This window comes from Hibiscus syriacus, unplaced genomic scaffold, assembly GCF_006381635.1.
Source record: "Hibiscus syriacus cultivar Baekdansim isolate YM2019G1 unplaced genomic scaffold, ASM638163v2 tig00005459_pilon, whole genome shotgun sequence".
NCBI classification, from domain to species: domain Eukaryota; kingdom Viridiplantae; phylum Streptophyta; class Magnoliopsida; order Malvales; family Malvaceae; genus Hibiscus; species Hibiscus syriacus.
In genome coordinates, this window is record NW_024062058.1 from 1,493,212 (window position 1) to 1,516,484 (window position 23,273).

At 34.5% G+C, this 23,273-nt stretch overlaps 1 protein-coding gene across 1 annotated transcript; it reads left to right on the plus strand.

Annotated features, from left to right (window-relative positions):
* The first annotated feature begins 7,383 nt into the window (after nucleotides 1–7,383).
* LOC120199608 (protein TSS-like) lies at nucleotides 7,384–21,636 on the plus strand. The gene is made up of 25 exons (XM_039200647.1): nucleotides 7,384–7,554; nucleotides 7,683–7,778; nucleotides 7,893–7,954; nucleotides 8,052–8,144; nucleotides 8,558–8,630; nucleotides 8,855–9,172; nucleotides 9,297–9,364; nucleotides 9,459–9,590; nucleotides 11,470–11,511; nucleotides 11,616–12,137; nucleotides 12,246–12,400; nucleotides 13,174–13,678; nucleotides 13,756–13,818; nucleotides 13,908–14,009; nucleotides 14,392–14,709; nucleotides 15,137–15,229; nucleotides 15,337–15,438; nucleotides 15,529–15,633; nucleotides 15,779–15,912; nucleotides 16,306–16,489; nucleotides 16,634–16,765; nucleotides 17,068–17,180; nucleotides 18,031–18,121; nucleotides 18,859–21,121; nucleotides 21,335–21,636. The coding sequence occupies exons 2-24, from the start codon at nucleotides 7,718–7,720 to the stop codon at nucleotides 20,833–20,835; spliced, it is 5,445 nt and encodes a 1,814-aa protein (XP_039056578.1). The 5' UTR covers nucleotides 7,384–7,554; nucleotides 7,683–7,717; the 3' UTR covers nucleotides 20,836–21,121; nucleotides 21,335–21,636.
* Nucleotides 21,637–23,273: the final 1,637 nt, after the last annotated feature.

Consider the following 23,273-nt stretch of genomic DNA (forward strand, 5'->3'; position numbering starts at 1 on the left):
GATCATTTGGCATCCTATGAATAACATTCGTCCACCAGATTCTTGCTTGCCCACGGAGCAAAGAGACCATCCCGTCTAGTTTCTCCATATCAGAGCAGTGGAGTCCCTCTAACATGATCTTTACATCATTAAGCCAAAGGTCCGCAACAACAGGACCTTCTTCGGCTTCACCTTTGAACTCTGGAGCTCCTAATCCTTTTAACTCTTTGGCTATATTAATCCTCTGCGTTGAGGATGCAGGAGTTTGGAAACGTGTCAAAATAGTGCCTAACGTCCTGAAAAATACATTTTGATCTTGTACAGGCACTCCAGAGGGTGCCTGTCCTTCACCTTGCCTGGCCAGGGCAGGTGAATTACTACTTTCAGCTAATCTATCATCTCTCGCTTCACCCCGAGAGCTATCTTGTCCGGACATCTAATAAGAGATAACCAAATATTTCTATTAGCTAAACAACATACTCATTATTCGTATCAGATCAGAAGTTCTTACTACTGTGTTGGCATGAACACTTTTTAAGACACTATGGACTCCGGTTTATGCCGAGAATCGACTAAACCGTAGCTCTGATACCATTAAATGTAACACCTTCAACCCGTATCCGACCCGGATACAAGTCTGAGGTGTCACATTGACTTTTCAAACTTTAATCTTTTAACGAAAACCAATGAAATTTAAAACTTTGATTAAAATAACATTGTCACTGCACACGAGTTAACCAAAATAAGACAAAACTAATCAGAGCATTTGAACTAACACTGTTCTTACATGCCAACACACTACATACAACAAAATACCTACTGTGACTTTACTTCTGATCTGATCGCTGAGTAGAGATAGGTTGATCTGCAAATTCCTATTCTTGATTCTCCTGCTCTTCTAAACCTACGTGTAAAAACACTTACACGCTAAGTCATAGACTTAGTGAGGCATAATTACATCATAAAGAATTATTAAAATATAACCATGTCGTCTACTATTCAAACACAATTATACTATCATACTATCATTTATTATACCACATATGAGCCAATACAAATCGTAATAATACCATATTAAGATACAACTATATACATCCTCGTTATGTCTTATTTAAGTCCATATACACTATTGAGAACCCAAGGTATACGAGTATTATGAGATTGTGCACACGTATGCTGTCCCCACAGCTCCATGAATTTTTCCGAATGATCTATCCAGAGGTCATAAAGATCCTCGGTAACTATCCAGAGGTCATAAAGATCCTCGGTAACTATCCAGAGGTCATAAAGATCCTCGGTAACTATCCAGAGGTCATAAAGATCATCGGTAACTATCCAGAGGTCATAAAGATCCTCGGTAACTATCCAGAGGTCATAAAGATCCTCGGTAACTATCCAGAGGTCATAAAGATCCTCGGTAACTATCCAGAGGTCATAAAGATCCTCGGTAACTATCCAGAGGTCATAAAGATCCTCGGTAACTATCCATAGGTCCTGAAGAACCTAGGTAAACTATCCATATGTTCCTTAGAACATAGGTATACTGTCCATATGTCTCGAAAGACATAGGTAGTTCTTTGACTCTTGGCATACCAACTATACTTACAGTTCTCATAACTCATCTCATGGCATTGTCTTTTACCTTATTACATATTTATACATCATATCACAATTTTCTTTTTCTATAGCTCTTTATCACATGTTCATATGATCATCTTATTACCTATACCTTTTCATATAACCATTACATACATACATACATACATACATGTCATCCCTCATATGATTTCATATTCATATTCTGTATATTTCATATTCTTTTCTTATGTCCTTTTCATACTTCTTATTCATTTATGAAATCATATTGATCATTTTAACTATTTCACATATTAACACATTTATCTACATATTTACACAACTCATATAATATATATATATATATATATATATATATATATATATATATATATTGTAACATGTCAATACATATGCTCATTCATACATATAACCATAACAACACAGCACACTCACTTCATATACCTAATATAGATATCTCGTAACTCATTCATATATAAGCTCTAATCTGGAACATAGACTTACCACAATCTGCATAGTATATCCCATAATGTATATGGTATGAATTCATATCATATTTAATAATATTGAATGAATCATGTATCAAGATATTAAATCTAGACTTATCGCAGTTCTAAAACTGAATATACTAACATAATCATGTTATGCACATGCACTCACCTTAGCCTTTTTTGAATTGAATCAATTCTAACCCTTCGTTTACTTTGAAACAAAGTCACGTTCCATATCTTCATAAGCATAATTTTCAAGATGATTATCAGATGCCCAAGTCTTGAAATTAACCTCTAATATCCTACCAATTTAAGGGATTAATAGTTTAGTCTCTCTTCTTTCTTCTTTTTTTTTTCATTATGGGGGAATTGGTTCCCCCCCTTGGGGGTATCGATTCCCCCCCAACATTCTGGAATTCATACTCGTTTGAGGGGGAATCGATTCCCCTTGAATGGGTACCGATTCCCCTAGCCAGAAATCCATTTTGAGCTCGAAAATCACCTTATTTTAGCTCAACCTTCCTATTTCACTTCCTTTAATACTCCTAACTTTAATACACATACTTAAACTTATTCTTATTCCCTAATCACTTCTTTAACTTCAAATCTAATCATTCCTATGTAATTGCAAAAATTATACTAGTTTTGCAACATGTTCAAATTCCTATTCTAACACTTCCTATCCCTTAATTGACTTGATGACAAGTCAAATTCAACTTCCAATTCTCAATATAAACTTTATTTCGATATTTCATTCAAAAACTTCAAATCTTTAAATCCTCATAAACTCTTCATTTTGTTGTTTTAAAGCAAATTAATCCTTCCTTAATCTTACTTAGCATCTAATAATCAAAACTAAACTTAAATTTCAGCACATAATCAGTTCAAGAGAAAACTCACCTTTGCTTGGCTTCACACGTGGAGAAGAGAAAATGAAGAAGAAAAGAGAGAAGAGATTTTTCTGGAAAATCTCCCCTCCTTATCCATATATATATATATATCATTTAATTATAATTTTCAAGTCTAATGACCATTTTGCCCTTTAATTCTTTGGATAATTACTATAAACTTTTAGGAAATATTTCCGAACAAATCATTAAACTATTAAACTATTATACTTTAATCACCATATTCTGAAATTTTACACTTTTGGTCACTAACCCGTATTTTGGGATGTTACACATGTAGTAGGGTGAGGCTTCATATAACGACATAAGTGTATTGCTAAGGAGTGTTCTTTTTATCAAACCAAGAAATGTGTATATTTCTCTCGTCATGTTTAATACTGTACGACTTGGTTCTTGTAAGGTGAAGACCTGTTAGGTAAAATAAAGTTCTCCTGGCCTAAACTGAATGTTTGGATTTGCGGAATGATAAATGTTCTAACATTGATGTGCATCATTGATCTTCTTAAGTGTTTTCTAATCTTTTATAAGAATAACCTCAACTTTTATATTTTACTTCTCCTGGCCTAAACTAAATGTTTGGATTTGTGGAATGATAAATGTTGTAACATTGATGTGCATCATTGATCTTCTTCTTAAGTGTTTCTTATCTTTTATAAGAGTAACCTCAGCTTTTATTGTCATTCTTTTCCACTTAAGTCCACCAACTTTAATCCTATGAATTATGGCTCCTACGCGTGTATCACTCAACATATTTCTTATTTTACAAAATACACTTGGATTTCTTGATACAAATTTAGGTGAGGAATAAAATGGGATAAGAAAATTGGTGGTTTCTCAGTTTAGTTGGTCTTAATCCTACGACATTCCTTGCTTTATTAATGTGTTGGTTGGATGTAAAAAAGATTGTTAGGTAGAATTGAAAAATGAAACTTTGTTTTGTAAAATACATATTTTAATCTAACCCATATTTTTCTCATATTTCTTCTCATCTCCTCTCTAAAATTAGAATAATTTACTTTTATACATGATGATAGAGATTTAGCCCCCTTCTCCTTCCCCCTCTCTAAAATACATATCCAATACTAGTAAAACACAAAGGAGTTTCATTTTGTTTTAACATGACCATGTACAAAATTGAATGTGTTCTGTTTTCCAGTTGAGATCGTGCAATGCCACTCTCCATTCGGATTGAGTATTCATTCGAATCAAGCGAAAAATTTAAGTTAGTCGAGTTTATGAGTACTATTTTTATATCAGGTCGAATTAATAAAATTCGAGTTAAATCTAATATATTTATTTAAACTTTTATCCAAATTTGAACGCAAATATAATAATGTCATAATACCAACTTACTCCATTTTAAACAACTCTCTTTAATTATATGCGATATACATATGTGGATTTTTCTCATATCATTTTTCGTATGTGTAAGTAAAATTTGTAATATTATTTACTAATTTAAATATTATTTTAATTTATATAATATATTTATAATGTTCAGTCTTAAAAAATAATGGATTTTGACAACAAAATATTGATGATAGTATAAAAAGAGTTCATTGGTTGATATGAATACAAAATTTGCAAAGAGTCACAATTAGAGACCAAAATAAATAAAATATAAAGTTGAGGGATTAAATTGATAAAATAAGAAATGTGTTATAAAAATATGAATCAAAGTTATATAGATATTTTATAGTATTTGAGGAGTTAAAAAATAAATATAAAACTAAGAAATATACAAAGTTAAGAGTCTAAATTGAAAACAAAAATCAAGTTACATAGATATTCTACAATAGTTAAGGAAGACGTGATTTAAATTTAATAAAAAATAAACTTACACCAAAGAACGAAATGAAGAAACAAGAAGATTAAAGACAGAGATGTAAAACAAGTAAATTACTTAGTTAAAGATTACAACAATTTTATTTTAATTTTTTGGTTTTTAGAATATTCAAACTTTGAAAATTCAAGCTCTACTCAAATGTATAAATTAATTCAAATAATTTAAAATTTAAAAATAATTATTTTTTAAAATGACATCAATTTTTTTAATAGTATATGGTGATTTATAAGACAATATTTGTTTATAATCATTTTTAACAATTGACTACGTACATACACTCGCATACACACAGTTTGAATCAAAAACTTCTAGAGAAAACAATACTATTTTTAGTCATTGTCGCTCTATAGATAAATTAAATATAATTTTATTCATTCAAATCCCTTATAATAGGGAACAATACGAAAAGCTTTCGATTTTGGCCCAATCATGTCTCTACATTCATCACAATTTTCATGGAATAAAAGTTAAGATAGCATTATTAAGCACAAATGGTCACGAGGCACCCACTTTAGGCACACTAACCAGTCTTCCCTCTCCGAATGTTCTGTATAAATACAAAACCGAACATCTTTTTCATTAGAAAGAAAACTCAAAAAAGATTAACTCAATCTAATGCCGCCCCACTTGGTTTAGCTTAAGTTCCCACCATGGAACTTTCTACCAAAATCTCGTATCATCGTTCCTTCTCATAGGATCTTAAATGATTTGTATTTTTATTTTCTCGTTCATCAATGCCTCACTTTTGTGTATTGAAATTTTAACAGCACGATGATGTCAATGGATCTTATTGTCGTTGTGGTTATGTAGACAAAACGATGTCGTTTTGTGTATTGAACTTTAAGGATATATCGATTTTGTCACTAAACTTTAAAAATATTCAGTTTTAGGATTTGAACTTTTTTATCCACTGCTAATAGTCAATCCTTGTCCGTCATAAATCATCCTTGGCGATAATATCGATACCAAAATGTTCATATTTCACTACTTTTTCTTCTCATCAGATTGGATTTCCATGAAATCCACTCAAAACCGATAAAAAATTGTCTAAAGATTCGATGTGCTAATGCTCTGGTCTCCTCTGATGACCATCTGATGATGCTAGTTTTGACGTATGTTCTTCTTCTTCTAGAAATAATGTTTCTCTCCATTCGAACATTCAAATAAACACCCCAAATCTATAAATACAAGAAAGCCCCCAAACCCTAAAAAAATATAATTTTTTTAAGTTTAATTCTATCGATTTTGAGTGGATTTCATATAAAACTAATCATATGAAAAGAAACATGAGTTGAATATGAACATTCTGATATTCATCTTATTGCGAATGACAACCATTGAAGGGAAACAATTATCTGCCGGTGACGACTAGAACAATTCAATGCCTAAAATCGTACCATTTTAAAGTTTAGAACCAAAAGTAGATACACTCCTAAAGTTCAGTGCATAAACATTATTTTTGACATCAATAACCATACTAAAACGATGTTGTTTTATTCATGTCATTACAAAATTTAAATTTTAACAGTTGATTACTATAATTACTGTAAAAAAGAAATGTACAATGTTAAAAAAATTAATAGTACTATAAGCCACTAAAAATGTAATGGCATATTGTGTAGCTTATTATTAACTTAATGTTGTTAGAAAATCCCACACTATACGGGAAATGTTTCGTGCTGTGCGAAATCAGCGGTTGACTCGGAAGCCTGAAAATAACATCTCAAAGTAATGGGGCTTGAGCTTCTTAATTTAGGCGCAACAGTTCCCTCCACTTTTATAACTAATAGACCTGCTATTGGATCTAGAGCACACCAAACAAAATCAAGAAGACGTGTCGTTTGATGAAGCATTAGTTATTTGAAAAATGTTTTCACCGTCCATCTATTTAAATTAATTGACAATCTATCATTTTTGATAATATAATGCCTGAAAAGTGGATACAATGTGCATTTTTGCTAATAAAAATTATGCACTTTTATCTTCATCGGGTCGGCAGTGACGTGGAAATTGAACTTTGGATTGGTAGCGGCGAACCAATATTATTCCGTCCTTTTAGTAAAATACAAATTAAAAACTTAAAACATTCCAGTATGTAGCACTATGCCACTATCTCTAATATGCAATGCAACCATATGATTTGGTCGGTAAGAAATTTAAAAAAGATATTTAAAAATTGAAAATAAATTTCTGGGAAATAATTTCAATTTGAATATGAATAGTAAAATAAACCATTTTAATTAGCAAAATTGTGCAAATAATATAGTCAGGAAAAAGAAATGTCTTTATATTTTGCAGTAAAAAAGAATGTGGACCATAGAAGGCACGGATCCTCTTTCTCTAGGTGCCCTGCAATGCAAACTGTCAACAGAGCGGCCAGCTATGGCCTAATATACACCACTTTTTCGGATTTTTAACTTTTATTGTTTTCCCAAAAGAGTAAAAAGAGTTATTACTGGCATAATCAGTGTGTGTAAACAGCCCAGAAACTGCCATAAAATGGGATGTGCTCATCTCACTAGTAAATCTCCGCCCTTCCTTCCTTATCACACTCCAAAATTCACTCTTATATCATCTCTTTCTAATCCCCCCACTGCGGTCGAAAGCTTCAATGCGTATGCCCTCTTCCTTATCCCAATATCCCTGAGCTTACATTCCTTTCCCACCTTTTATTCCGCCCCGCCCCGCCCCTACAAGTCTCGCAAAATCTTCTCTTCTGCTGCAGCTGTGCTCGGTAACTATTGAATCTCAATTCCTACCTCCTTATTTATAACTAGTCGTTTTTATGGTATTGGTTTAGGGTTTGATTAAGTTTTGTTCACGAAGATGAACTAAATTCATTTTCTTGTTACAAGCGTGCAGTTGTAAATATCTAAGCTGAAAAAACTCGCGAAAAAATGGCTCCAAGGAACAGCCGCGGAAAGGCCAAAGGGGAGAAGAAGAAGAAAGAAGAGAAAGGTATACCTATTAATTAGTTAACTGCTTTATTAGAATTTCCACTTCTCAGTTCCCTGTAATATATTTATTGAAAATTTTGGCTTGGAATTAACCGGCCTTTCTTTGTGTTTGCAGTTCTTCCGGTGGTGATGGACATCACCGTGCACCTCCCAGATGAAACTCGTGTTGTTCTCAAGGTTTGTCCGTGCGCTCGGTCGTTAAACTCTCTCTTCTTCTTTTTTCACGCCCTTTCCACTTGCAAGTTTTGTTTACCGTGTAAAAAAAATGGGCAGGGGGATATCAACAGACAGGATCCTAGATGTTCGTCGGCTACTATCGGTGAATACAGAGACCTGCAACATCACAAATTTCTCCTTATCACATGAGGTAAGGGTGCACTAAACTACTTTACTGAACATATTATTAGTTGTTTTTATAAATAATAAAACCATTAATAATAACATCCTTCTATTATATTTTAAATCCTGAAAAAGAATGTCAGCTTCAAAAGAATATAACAGCAGAAACGACATAGAGATGATGCTCAAGTTAATAAAATTATCGTGGCCATCGTTTTCCATCTCCGAAATAATGGACTGTAATTTTGTTATCGTCTTCTTTAGATGAGGGTGCATCTCATTTTGCGCTACATACAAAACAAATTCGTATTTCTGTTTTTCGTTTATTATTTTAAATGAGATTAATCCGAGAGAGAGAGAGAGAGAGAGAGAGAGAGAGAGAGAGATTATTTTTAACCGCGATCAGTACCTTTAGCCGTTTCTTGTTTTAACGCTTCGCAGGTCAGAGGGCTGCGGTTAAAAGACACCGTCGACGTTTCGGTGCTCAAACCCTGCGTTCTAACCTTAACGGAAGGTAAGACACGAGGATGGCAAAAATGTAAATTTAATTTTAAAAAATGCGAACGTTGATTAGTGATGACGTGGACGAAAAATATACACGTTACGGTGTGTTGGAAACACGATTTTGCTGCGCGCCTCTTAATATTCTCATTTCCCTCCCTCCCCCCCCCCCCCCCCCCTAACTGCTAGTGTATTTGTGTTTCTGTTTTCTGCCATCAAATTTTGGAAATAAAACAGAAGAGTACGATGAAGAGAGCGCGGTGGGGCACATTAGAAGGATACTGGATATCGTGGCTTGCACCACGAGCTTTGGCTCATCGGTCCCCGCCAAAAATCAGCCGAAGTCCGAAGCCGGCAAGAATGTGGCGGTTGCGCCGGAAAAAGGCGGTGCAGCGGCTAAGAAAATCGTCTCCGGTTTGAATAAGGAATCATCTCCGAAATCTTCAACGAAGGACGCGCCGGTAGATCCAGAAGGAGAGATGAACCATTCTTGTCCTAACCTCGGCACTTTCTTCGAGTTTTTTTCCCTCTGTCATCTCACTTCTCCTCTTCAGTGTACTCTCTCTCCCTCCCTCTATCTGTCTGACTGTCTTTGTTTGCGTTTCCTCTTGTTTCCCCCTCGCGTACGGTTTGAACTTAGCCTAGCTAGCGACTATTTTTTTTTTCTTTTCATTTTCAGTTATAAGGAGGGCAACGAAGCGGCAAGTTGAGGAGATCTCACGTGACGATCATCTCTTCTCCCTTGATGTGAGATCTTCGTTCTTGAACCTCTCTTTCTTCGCATTACTGTTTCTTTTCTCCCTCTCTTGTATTTGTAATTGATTTCTGTGATAATTACCAGGTTAAACTTTGCAATGGAAAACTGGTTCACGTGGAAGCACGCCGGAAAGGTTTTTATAGCGTTGGGAAGCAGCGGATTCTTTGTCACAATCTTGTTGATTTGTTACGCCAACTTAGTAAAGCTTTTGATAAGGTCAGTTTTAAATTTTTCCTTCCTTTTAAGATATTACTCATTTTGTTTTATCTCAATTGAGGAATGTTTGATACGTGATAAGTTATTGATTCTCTTCTTAATGAGTTTACTGGTTTTGTAAATGATAGTCTTTCGTGCCTTATTTTAAATGGTTTCTCTCGTTAAGCATGATAATGTTTGATCGCATTGTTTGTTTATCAGCTAATACGAGTCGATAGTGTTGTGTGATGGGAGTTTCGATAATATATCATAAATAGATATTTTAAGCTGAACGGGCAATTTAGAGAACGATTTTGATTCTTAGAGATATAATAACGAGGTTAGATTTTCAACCTATGGGTATTTTAGAGCTGTGATGGATGTTTAGTGAATCTTTAGTAATAGATTTTTTTTAAGTTATAAGTAAAATTATAGACATAATCATATATAATTATAAAAAAGACATCTAAAATTATAATCTAAGTCAATTTTTTCAAAGCATGATCAGATTGAAAAATCGAAATGTATCTTGATTTTAATTAAAATAAGTTTATACATGACCCGTATAAAATAAGAACTAAAACAAAATAAAATTTGGAGAGTTCTCATACAAAATTTATGTAAGATAACAAATCTTATTTTTTTAGGGTAAAGTACACAAATGGTCCTCCGATTATAGAGCAATGTTTTGTTGAGGTCCCAACTATTAAAAGTTATAAAATGGTCCCTTGACTATAGGATGCTATTTTATTGAGTCATTCAACCATTACAAGTTATAAAGTGATCACCTGACTATTCATATATTTCAACCTCGTCCTTTTCCGTTAAATAATTGATGATTGTCTAAGCTGGAAGTTAACATGCTGAAATCATATTTTAATGATATTTATTGACACGACCGTTACTTTCAAGTATTGCTCTCCACGACATAACATAAACAGATAGTATATCCATAAAATACAGGTCAAACGGTTTTGAGATAAGATTTTATCTTATCTCAGTCAATAGGTTAATATCTAGTTTAGACAACCACATATTTTTTTAATAGAAAATGATGAGTTGAAATATATGAATAGTCAAGTGACCATTTTGTAACTTTTAATAGTGGAGGACTCAAAAAAGCAGTATCCAACGGTCATGAGACAATTTTGTAGCTTTTAATAGTTGGAAGACTGAATAAAATAACTCCATATAGTCGAAGGACCATTTGTGTACTTTACCCTAATTTTTAAACCTAATAAATCAAAACTTCATAAATCGATATGAAGTCTTGGTGAAATAAAATTTTGAAAATTTTGAGGTATTTAATTATTGGTATTTGATAGTAATGTTTGTGAATTGCCTTGGCAGATTTTGTTTTAACATTGCACCTATGCTAGTTATTATTATGGTGCATGTATAACAGGATATTAGTTTGTAAATTTCATCAGCGGATTTCTTTACGGTGATTCCGATGTGGAGATAATTATAATAGGATTTTGTGTTTGATTTTTATATATAAGTTGTTACAGAATTATAAGATTTATAATAAAATATTCTTAAAAGTTTTTATTAAAGATGTAGATAAAGTGATAATAAATTTATAGATCTTTAATTGACAAAATTTATAGATCTTTAATTGGCATTAATCTTGAGCAACACTTATTAAAAAAATCTAGTATTTCCTTGCATGTTTATAATATTTGTTACATGAGTACGTGCCATTTTTATGTACTAAATCCTTGGTTTGGGCCCGACAATATTGCGAAGCTATCCTTTTATAAATATTGTGCGACTTGTTTTAACTTCATTTTTGACAAGTTAAAGGGTTTCTCTTTCAATTATGTGTATTATTCAGTTCAAGTTGCCTCTTTTGACCGTTCGAAATAATTTCCTGATGTTAATATCTTGTTAATTACAGGCATACAGCGAGCTCATGAAAGCATTTTCGGAACGTAACAAGGTATATGATTATTTCATCATGTCTTTTTCTTTAGCGGTTTTGACAGAAAATGCCCAAGAACCAATAAATTGTTCACTTACATTTTTTTAAACTTCCTTTTCCAGTTTGGGAATCTTCCTTATGGCTTCAGAGCGAATACCTGGCTTGTACCTCCAATTGCAGCGCAATCACCATCGAATTTCCCGCCTCTTCCTATGGAGGATGAAACGTGGGGTGGTAACGGAGGCGGTTTAGGAAGAGATGGCAAAAGTGATTCGATACCTTGGGCCTATGAGTTTTCAGTTATAGCATCTATGCCCAGCAAGACAGCAGAGGAGAGACAAATACGGGACAGGAAAGCATTTCTTCTTCACAGCCTATTTGTAGACTTGGCAATTATCAGAGCCATCAAGGCTGTGAAGCATGTAATGGAGAAGCTGGATCCCAGTTCAATAAAACATTGTGAAGCTTTGTACACTGAGAGAGTGGTTGATTTGAATATTATGGTAATGAAAGATGCTTCCAGTGCAAACAGTAAGGTGGACACTAAGATTGATGGAATTCAAGCCACTGGAGTAGATCGAACGAATTTGCGAGAAAGAAACTTATTGAAAGGGATCACAGCTGATGAAAACACGGTTGCACATGTAATATATTATCCGGAAAATGTTAATGATGAATGAAAGTCTCTATATGGTTCAGGAAACTACTTTTGGAGTTGGTGAGACTGAGACAATTTTACATTTTGACTGCAGGACACTTCCACTCTTGGTGTACTAAATGTGAGATACTGTGGCTATATTGCCTTTGTGAAAGTTGAGGGGAGAGAGAATGTGAAAAGCAGTCGACCATCACAAAGCATTGAACTTGAACAGCCTGAAGGCGGGGCCAATGCCCTCAATAATAACAGGTTATTCTCCCCCCCCCCCCCGAAAATTAACAGGTTATTCTGATTTCTACCATGTGTCAAACATATATATGCATCTCGCATGAGCTATACTGTATTTATATTTTATAGAGGGAACAAACTGTTGATTTGGTAAATTTTACTACATGTTTGATAACTGAAACTCTTCTCGAATGTATACGGTAGGATTTTATATTTTATACAGAAGGATTTATCATGTTTGATAACTGAATCTCTTCTTGAGTGTATACAGTAGGATTTAAAAATAACTTAATGCTTAAAGTTTCAAGTTTCGACAAGAACTTTTCTAATGTTCAATATTCATCTATCTTGGAGGGAAAACTTTAACCTCAAAGGTTCATATCATTGGACTGGAGGTCTCTTGACTTGTATCTAGATGGTGCCACTTGGATATCCTTTTAAATTTCAATTAAACCTTTTCTTTTGTCCCTGTATTTATTTATCATGGAAGGATAACTCAAACCTCAAGGATGCAGATCACTGGGGTGTGTTTTCATATTTGCATATAGATGATGTGGCTTACATATAGCTGTTGGTTTCTTTGGAACCTTAGTGGTTTATGTCCTTTTATGCCATTTTCTCTTCCCCCCACCCCCCAAAAAAAAATTAAGAATAACAAAATTGAGCTGATTTTGAGTTGAAAAGGCAAAATATTTCATTTACCACGATGCGTTTATTGTTCTTTAGTTTTTGGTTATGATTTTGCTCCTTCAGTTTCACAAGCAGAATTCTTAAAAGTTCCCTTTTTCTCTCAGTTTGAGATTCCTCCTCCATAAAGCATTACCTTCAGAGCTTAATATTGCTTCTCCTCCACGAGTTTTGGAACATGAAGAACTTAGTTCTCCCCAAGTTTCAATAGAGAGACTGCTGGAAGAAAGTCTGACTAAGCTTGAGGAAGAGGAGCTCGAACAGAAACCTTTTGTGAGATGGGAGCTAGGAGCCTGCTGGATACAACACTTGCAGGACCAAAATAGTACACAAAAAGATAAAAAACCATCTGGGGAGAAGCATAACAAAGAGATGAAGCTCGGGGGTCTTGGGACACCTCTTAGGTCCCTCAAAAACAAGAAAAAATCAGATGGCAATATAGGGTCTGGAAACTCAAACTCTCATCCAGATGATCTTGAAAACGTTACAGCAGCTTCTATAGAATCGCAGCTTGAAACCAGTTCAAGAGATGATGAACTTGAGCTGAAGAAGAAATTATCTGAAGAGGCCTTTGCTCGACTAAAAAAATCAGAGACTGGACTTCATCGCAAGGTAGATATTCTTAATCACTATGGCATAGAAATTTGTATATTGGGAACATATGTCTAACTGTCCATTTTGTTTGACAGTCTTTACAGGAATTAATTGACTTGTCTCAGAAATATTACACTGAAGTTGCTCTTCCAAAACTGGTAATTCTGAGTTATTTCCTCAATTTTCTGATTGTGTCTGTAGTTAGGTTTGTAGTACTTCTGGTTCTAGTACTTATTATGCAATACAGGTTGCGGATTTTGGTTCTTTGGAACTCTCTCCAGTTGATGGCCGAGCTCTGACTGATTTTATGCATACTAGAGGTCTTCAGATGCGTTCCCTTGGACATGTTGTAAGTGCCATACTCTGATGTATTTTTTTTTTATAAATGTTTGCCCTGTATATCATCTTTATCCTGATTGAAAAGTAACTCTTCAACTTATTTTTCTTTCTATTCCGAAAGCTATCACAACATAACCCTGCCAATTTTCTTCTTTCTATTTGTAATGGGTTCACATTTCTATTAGTAGATTTAACTTGGATATTCTTTTTATACACACCAATCCACTGACATTGCATCATGGTTTGTTAAGATTCAGTAAACAGTCCATTTTCTGCTACCTATCCCCATATACTGAAATTGGTTTGTAAGCCTGTGAGATATGGAAAAATGAAAGAGTGACTTTATTATTTCCCATGATATGTTATTGATTGGAATTCTTTCCTGATCTTAGGTGAAGCTATCAGAAAAGCTATCACATGTGCAGTCACTTTGTATTCATGAGATGATTGTTCGGGCATTCAAGCATATTCTGCAGGCAGTGATTGCCACTGTCGTTAAAACTGATAAACTGGCTTTATCAATAGCTTCAGCACTGAACCTGATGCTTGGAGTTCCTAGGAATGGAGAACTACACAAGTCTTGCAAAATCCATTCCCTGGTGTGGAAGTGGTTGCAGGTCTTCTTGATGAAGCGATATGAATGGGATATTAGCAACTTAGACTTCAAAGACATTAGAAAATTTGCAATTCTACGCGGATTATGCCAGAAGGTATTAAATGCTATGACTTTCGGTTCAAAATTTTTAGGCTTTTGGAGATGAAATAACATTCAACTGCGTTAACTAAATAAGTAGCTGTTAGAAGCTATATTGCTCTCTGCCACTATTTTTAAAATTACGCTGAGCCGTTTTATTTGTGGTTTTCTCATGGAAAGAGGGACGTATATACCTTGGTCCTCTTCCTTGTATAAATAGAAATTGATGATAGATTTTGCTAAATTGGTTAAAATACAAAATTTTCTGATCAAAATTCAGATTAAGAGAGTATTCTCGATGGCTATGTAGGGGCACTTTGCATGACAAGAGGAAGGCTATAGATCATAAACCTAGTTGCCTGTTACCAAAAATTGGATGTGCTTTTTGTGAAGTATGAAACTAAGTATCTATTTCCTTTTTCTCTCTCCTTTTCTTATTTTAGGTAGGAATTGAGTTGGTTCCGAGGGATTTTGACATGGATACTCCTAGCCCATTCCAACCATCAGATGTTGTCAGCCTGGTTCCTGTGCATAAGGTGATAAATAATTCAAAAACATTGTCTTTTCTCCGTCCTCAACTCTGTTTCTGAATTTGTTGATTTTATTATGATTTTCTATTTTCTTGCGTTGTATTTCTCTTTAGCAAGTGGCGTGCTCATCTGCTGATGGAAGACAACTTTTAGAATCATCTAAAACAGCCTTAGATAAGGGAAAACTCGAAGATGCAGTAACTTATGGATCAAAGGTTTACTTCCCAGATGATGCCTAACACGTGCTTTATCAACTTTATTTTCGCATCTCTGGTTTCTAATCTGTTATACTTCATTTTCGACAGGCTCTTTCTAAGCTAGTAGCAGTTTGTGGTCCATATCATCGAATGACAGCTGGAGCTTACAGCCTTCTTGCTGTAGTTTTATATCACACTGGAGACTTCAATCAGGTCTTTTTGTTAACCATGTCTATCTGCAGTGTGGAAATCCATATCATACTAAAATACTAACACCCTAATAATTTTTATAGAATTGTTTACTTTCTGTGTATTTACGGTTTCATGTTGAATTTAAATCAATCTATCCCAATTGCAGGCCACAATATACCAGCAAAAAGCCTTGGATATCAATGAGAGAGAACTCGGACTAGACCATCCAGACACAATGAAGAGTTATGGAGATCTTGCTGTCTTCTATTACAGGCTTCAGCATACAGAACTTGCTCTTAAGTACGCTTGTTTGCATTTTAAATGTGGACATTTGTTGTTTTTATATCAAGCCTAAAACAAGCTGTTTACAAATTAACTTCGGTGCCTTGTAGCTATTGTAGTTTACCTTTTAATACTATTAAATATTTAATTATAGATGTTGAAGCAGCTACCTGCACGTTTTCTTGTGGGCCTTTGAATAGATTTAGTGTCTTGAATCTAATTAAAAGCATATAACTAGATGTATTTTCCTTCTCAAATCTTACTTTTTGAAGCTAATATTATTGTTTGCTTTTTGACATTGTGAGTTTCAGAAGAAATATTTTGTAAGATGGTACTGTCAATTTCAAGTCTTATTTTTCATCTTTCTGGTTAACTCGTAATCTGAACATCTTTATATTATTGTTGGATCAGATATGTAAAGCGAGCTCTGTATCTTTTACATCTTACTTGTGGGTCATCTCATCCAAATACTGCTGCAACATACATAAATGTAGCGATGATGGAAGAAGGCCTGGGCAACGTGCATGTTGCCCTTAGATATCTTCACAAAGCTTTGAAGTGTAACCAAAGGTTGCTTGGTCCGGACCATATTCAGGTTTTAGTTTCTTAACTTTTTCTTAGTTAGTTTCATTGAGTTTAGCTTTATGATATTTTTTTGTCAATCATGCATCTATGTCGCTGCTTCATGATACATAACAAAACCTTTCTTATATGCCCTTCTGTCTGTTGATGGCTTCAGACAGCAGCAAGTTATCATGCTATAGCAATTGCGCTTTCATTGATGGAGGCATACCCTTTGAGTGTCCAACACGAACAAACAACCTTGCACATTCTCCGTGCAAAGCTGGGCCCAGATGATTTACGTACCCAGGTATCTTTTGCAGTCCATAGTTTGAACATGAACTCTCTTTGGTATATGATTGACACCCTTCAAAGCTTTAAGAAATCTGCAACTTAGAGATGTGCTGTTACTAATTATAATCCTTAGTTGACAGAGCTACTTATAATGAAGTGAAAGTTGCACCGTTAGCATCTTGGTAATTTTGGCAGAAGCACATCAAATACATGACGAATAAATAGTTTCCGAAAGCACATGATAGATAGGATTATATTTTAGTGTAGCATTATTTAATTCATCACCACCAATTTAACCTTTTGATGATAATCTTTCAGGATGCTGCTGCATGGCTTGAGTACTTTGAGGCCAAGGCATTTGACCAGCAAGAAGCTGCTCGAAATGGTACTAAAAAGCCAGATGCATCCATAGCTAGCAAGGGCCATTTAAGGTAAAATACCTTAGCATATTCCCCGAGGAGGGGTACTGGGTAATTGTGTTTTTGAATGTGTGCAGTTTCCTTTTTGCTACTAGTTGGTCCTGCTATTATGTCAGTTCCTTCTCTCTCTCCCATCTCGGAATAGAAAAATGCAATCCATGCCCTTGGTTGGGTTTTCCTTGAGAAGTCTTTAGGTTTCACCTGGCTATTGTGGAACCAACTTTACATTCCTTATGGAAGGACACATTTACAAAAATAAGAAGACAATTTCCATTTATGAGTTCTAATTGGAAAGTCTCCAAAAAGCAAGCCACAGCCTCTTTTTCTGTAGTGTACCTCTTTTTTTTACCCTTTAAATTACTAATAGTGGCCTTGTACCTCTATTCTTCACTTGTACCTCTATTCTTCACGTGTCATGCCTTGTACCCTTTAAAAATGCAATCCACAGTTCCTTGTTACACACACAAAAGAAACAAAATAAAACAAAACCTGCCCATCGCCTGTCAATGCTGGTGGGGCCAAACTATGAAGCTAATCTGTGCCCTCCATAAGTGTTTTGAATTTTTTTATTCGTTCCCCATTCATTGATATTGTAGTTTATTTACTCTCTCTATATTGACTTAGTTTATCGAGCTGAAGAATATCTAAAATGCTGTTGTAATGATTAAAAATATTAACGTACCAGAAGTTTGTTTGGTTCTCTAAGAACTCTTTCGGTGCTTGGTCAAAATGAAAAAAAATATTTTGGTCAGTACATCGTCGGAATATCAGCTTTTGTACATATTATATTCTCCATCTTGTGTCTGCAATGGGAAAATTCAGACATCCCTATATTGGTGCTGATGTTTATGCTACTTTGCAGTGTATCTGATCTGCTCGACTACATTAATCCAAATCATGATGCCAAAGGGAAATATGTTGCAGCAGGAAAGAGAAGAAGCTACATTATGAAGGTAGGATGGAGTTTAATCTGTGGTTGGTCAAACTAATTGTTGACGATAGGAAACTGAATCAAATCTGAATCTCTTTAAAAATGCCTTTGCTTGAAATGAGTTAAAATGTAGGTACTGGCAGTAGGGCATTACCTAGATGCTGCCATGCTGGTGACTATGTTTTTTTTTTCAGTTTGTACTTATGGCCACGAACTATAGAAAGAAATTTGTAGTTTCAGGTCCTTAGTTACTGAGTTATCCTAACTGTCATAACCTGATTTTGTGCTTCATTGAACATATTCTCAAGCTGTCCATGTAACGTTGAGAAGGCTTATCATGGGTGGAGAATAGTGAAACTAGAACCTTTAGATATGATGTGGAGCTAGCGTGGTACCGGTATCTATAGGATCTGTTAGAAATAGTCTCCAGAAATGAATGTCATCATTCCCCTGTAGGAAAAAGAAATTGTGCCTTGTACAATAAAAAATATATGACGGCACAGTCTCTCCAAGGAAGGAAAAAAAAATTCATTCCAGCTTTGATTAACAAATTTATTTTAAAAAGGAAAGCATCTATACATCCTGTTAAAGGCATTATCATGAGAGGACTCACCGGACAAGCCTGGATAATTGCAAGTCTGTAAATCAGGAAAAGGGAACATGGCTCTTAGCATGCACCATCAGATGCATTACTTTCTTTTTCCTTTTACCCAAAGTGCTCCTCTGATGCAATTCCAAATTTCCAATTCTTCTCTATAGGTGAAAGAAAAACTCCATCTTTCAAGTTGTGAGGCTTCAGCTATTGAGGGTGAAAACAAGGCTTCAGATGAAGAGACACGTGTATATGAACCAGAAGATAAACCAGATGCTGACCAAGTGGTGAGCTCTTTGCCAGTACAGTCTCAGGCTCCTGTTGCAGAAGAGACAACAGAGGCAAGACCGGACTTCGATAATCGCATTCAATCTGAATCGCATGCTGAAGGGGACGAAGGGTGGCAACACGTTCAAAGGCTAAGAGCATCTGTCTCTCTGGGGAGGAGACTAAAGCAGAGACGAGCAACTATAGGCAAGGTTTTCAGTTCACAGAAAAAGAACGTTGATCCTGATATGGAACTTCCTCTAGTCAATGCCAATCATCAAAATACTAGGTATTACCGTTTAAAGAAACGGATAATATCTCATGGAGGTCATGTGGAGCAGCACACTATTAATCCCACCCAAGTTTCAAAGTTTGGAAGGAGAATAAATAGAACTGTTACATACAGGGTTAAGTCCACTTCATCTACTGAAAGTTCAACTGAAATATCTAGAAATGGAGGTGAGGTGTTTAATTCTCCTAGGGATTTAGCTTCTACCTTAGCACCTAATGATCACTGTCCAATCACAAATTCTATAGTCAGTCTTGGGAAATCTCCTTCATACCAGGAAATAGCGTTGGCCCCTCCGGGTAGTATCTCCAAATTGCATTTCAGGCCTGAAACTAATTTTGTTGATAACCCAGACTTCAACATTGAAAAATCTCGAGAGGAAATGAATGAAACAAATGAAAACTTTGAGCAGTTGACTACGGGGATGGAAAACATATATGAAAAGAAGAGAGAGAACAATTTACTGGATTTAACAGATACCCCAAAAGAGGAAATCGTAGTTGAAAACAAGGATGAAAATATGCCAACTGCTGTGATGGAAGATAACTCTTCTTTGACGGTGCCCAAGAGAGTGGAGGGACAAGACCTTGAAACCGGTCATCATGAGGTTCATGAAGCTGTAGAGGATGGCATATTCCTAAAAGGCATGCCAGATTCAATTGATTCTCCCAAAAAGGAACTCTGTGAGAATGATTTACCTGGAAGTTTTGAAACCCGCAGTAATTCAAACTCCACATTACAAGGGGTAGAAGAATTGAATGGCAAACCCTTAGTTCTAAATTCTGATAATTGTCAGGGACTTGCTAATAAAAAGTTGTCTGCATCTGCAGCTCCTTTCAACCCATCAACGTCCATTTCACGTACTGCTCCACTCCTCTTGAACATCACCCTTCCTCCTCCTAGACCTGTTCCGGCGGTAGCACCCTGGGCAGTTAACATGCCTCTTCACTCTGCACTACCTACTGTCTTACCGAATCCAATATGCTCCTCCCCTCATCATCCATATGCATCACCTCCTCCAACTCCAAGCATGATGCAGTCTCTATCCTTTATATATCCATCCTATACTCAATCCCAACCTGTACCAACAATGACCTTTCCTGTAACTACCGCTCCTTTTCATCCCAGTCAATTCTCATGGCAGTGCAATGTGAACCCCCGTGTACCTGAGTTCATTCCTGGAGCAGTTTGGCCTGGTCATCCAATGGAGTTCTCTGTACCATCACCAATTGTTGAGCACATTTATGATCGGATGTTGGAGCCGAAAGTGCAAGGTGATGATATAAACCCAACTTCAGCGCCAATGCTACCACTGGATATTAATACTATCGAAGAAGCTAAGAGAGACGTCAACATTTCAGCATCTGAGGCAATAAATAGTGTTAAGGAAGTAACTGGAGTTGGTTTGGAAAGCATACAGGAAAATGGTTGCTTGAATCAAGATATGATAGATAACTCTGAGAACATGCTGAGCCAAATCACCAACCCACACAGTATGGCTGAAGGCAATGCTGAAAGGAAGACTGATGGTGAGAAAACCTTCAGCATTTTAGTAAGGGGTAGAAGAAACCGAAAGCAGACATTGTGAATGCCAATCAGTTTACTTAGTCGACCATATGACTCACAATCTTTTAAAGTTATATACATCAGAGTCGTCAGGGGGAGTGAATCTCCAAAATCTACTGGCTTTTGTTCAAGTGAAAGTTGTACATCTACTGCTACATAGCTGAAAGCTCTATTTCTTGCAAAGCAGGATTGTCAGGATCAGGGTAGAAGAAACGAACTTTGATCAATCATACGAAAGGCAAAGGCATATCTTTTTTGCTTCATGGTAACAAATGGAAATGCCCTTTGGATTTATGATCTAAATGCAGGTTAGTTTTGATTAACAGATGCCAGTAATTCTTTTTGTAATAATATTTACGTGCATGGCCTGTCTTGCTATGTTCCGGCTATTTTGTACTTTTGTTTCACAAATAAAGAGATTAGGACATGCTGCTAACCCTTATAAGCTCATCCTTCTCTCTCAAATCATACAGATGGAGAAGATTTTTCTCTTTCCCTCTGACCTAAAACTTTTTTTGCAGATTCTGTAGATTTGAATTTCTTCTTGATTCAGCTGAAAGTATGAACAAGGAAAGAAGTGGCTTTTCAAATCAGGTATTGTCACTTCAGTTTCTTTATGTGGTCTTTTTGCTGATTAAAAAGTTGTGGAAAACCATCTGATTAAGTAGAGCGCTGTTGAAGTGACAATTTTGGTGTATACTTGAGTTAGGATATTTATTAGATCTTGGATCACAGAATATTGAAGTCTGCTTTTATCTTCTTTTAGTTTTTTGCCATATCAGTTGACATAGATAATCCATTTCTTTCAACTGTATGACTTCAATTTTGTCCCTTTATGTTTTCAATCTGTTTCTTTATATTGCTCAAACTAAATAAATTGGTGTTAAAATTTGTCGTTAAGACATAAAGTTCTCTATTTCGTGTTTTCCGTTCGGGTGTTGTTAAAGTTATCCGTTATGTTTGGTCGCAAAATCAAGATTTTAAATTTCATTCTTAAATAAATTAATTCCTTATGAGTAATTTGTTTTTATATTTTTTTAACATTTAAGGTTGAATGTTAAATAAATGTTGAATTTTTTTAGTATTAATTTAATTAAAATAAGGGTAAATTATAGCACTGGCCCTTTTTAACATTGATTGGTCTTATTTTGGTTATTGGTTTTGAAAAAATTACATTATGGTCACTTTTATTTTTTATTCTCTTATTTTGGGCATTGTGTCGCTAACTCCTATTAATTTTAGTAAAAATAATTAAATTTTAATTTGACCTCTAAAGAACACTAATTTGATCATAAGTTTTAGATAAAATATTAATTTAATCTTAAATTTTAGATGAAATATTAATTTAATTCTTAATATTTAAATAAAATATCAATTTGACTCTTAAATTCAGTTAAAGTGTCTTCGTTGATCATTTCTCATCGATTGTTGTCATCATTGTCCAATGACCATTGAATTCGAAATTTTTAAATCATTTCTTTTTTAGCTCTTAAACATAAATTCAATATCCATTTGATCGTAAATTCAATAAACTTTTAATTATATTAATTGTTCAAAAAGTATTTTTAAATTGGAAACGGCATAAAAATTATATTTCCTTATTCTTTCCGCAATATAGAGAACTACACATTTTACGTTAAAGATAAAGGGAAAATTACAAAAGTAGCCCTCAATGTTGAAACAAATACTTATTTCATATTTTCCCCTTTTAGAGCATTTTAGCATTCATATTTCAATTTTTTTATCAAAATAATTCATGTTGGATGGAAACCATTAGTTAACTAATCATCAACACATGTTTTTCACGTGTCATTTTTATACTTTGATTATGTGACATGTATCATATCACCAATTAAACACATATAGAAATATCACGTCAGTAACATGTGTTGATCGTTAATTAACTAACAGTTTCCATTTAACATGTTGTTTTGACAAAAATTAAAATGTTAGAGTTAAAATGCTAAAAACAATAATAGGGGAAAAGCAAGAGTTTTTTTACTACCGTTATAACATATACACTTAAAAGAATAACGTCGAAAATTATAAACACTACTTTGGTTGAAATATACTTTATAAACAAAGTATATAGTTTGACCATTATTTTTTCATTAATCTTAAATATAATAACTATCAATGACTTAATTAATAAAAGTTATTAATCCAAGAATTCAATTAAATAAGAAAAAATGGAATTATTTTAAAAAAATGAATCAACTTATGGTTAAAGAAATTTTTATTGTCTCTAGAGATCATAGGTAAGAGTACCAACGACTGTAGCAGAATAATTGAACATTCATCGTCAACTGATTATGAGTATTTAAAACAGATACAATTTTGTAATTATTTAGTTTAATAAAAAAACAAAATTGGTCGCAAAATCTTTCCATTTAATTTGGCGTTTTCTAGTTTTTTTTTCAAGGTTTAAATGTCTCATTGTCCCCTGAACTATATTATTTG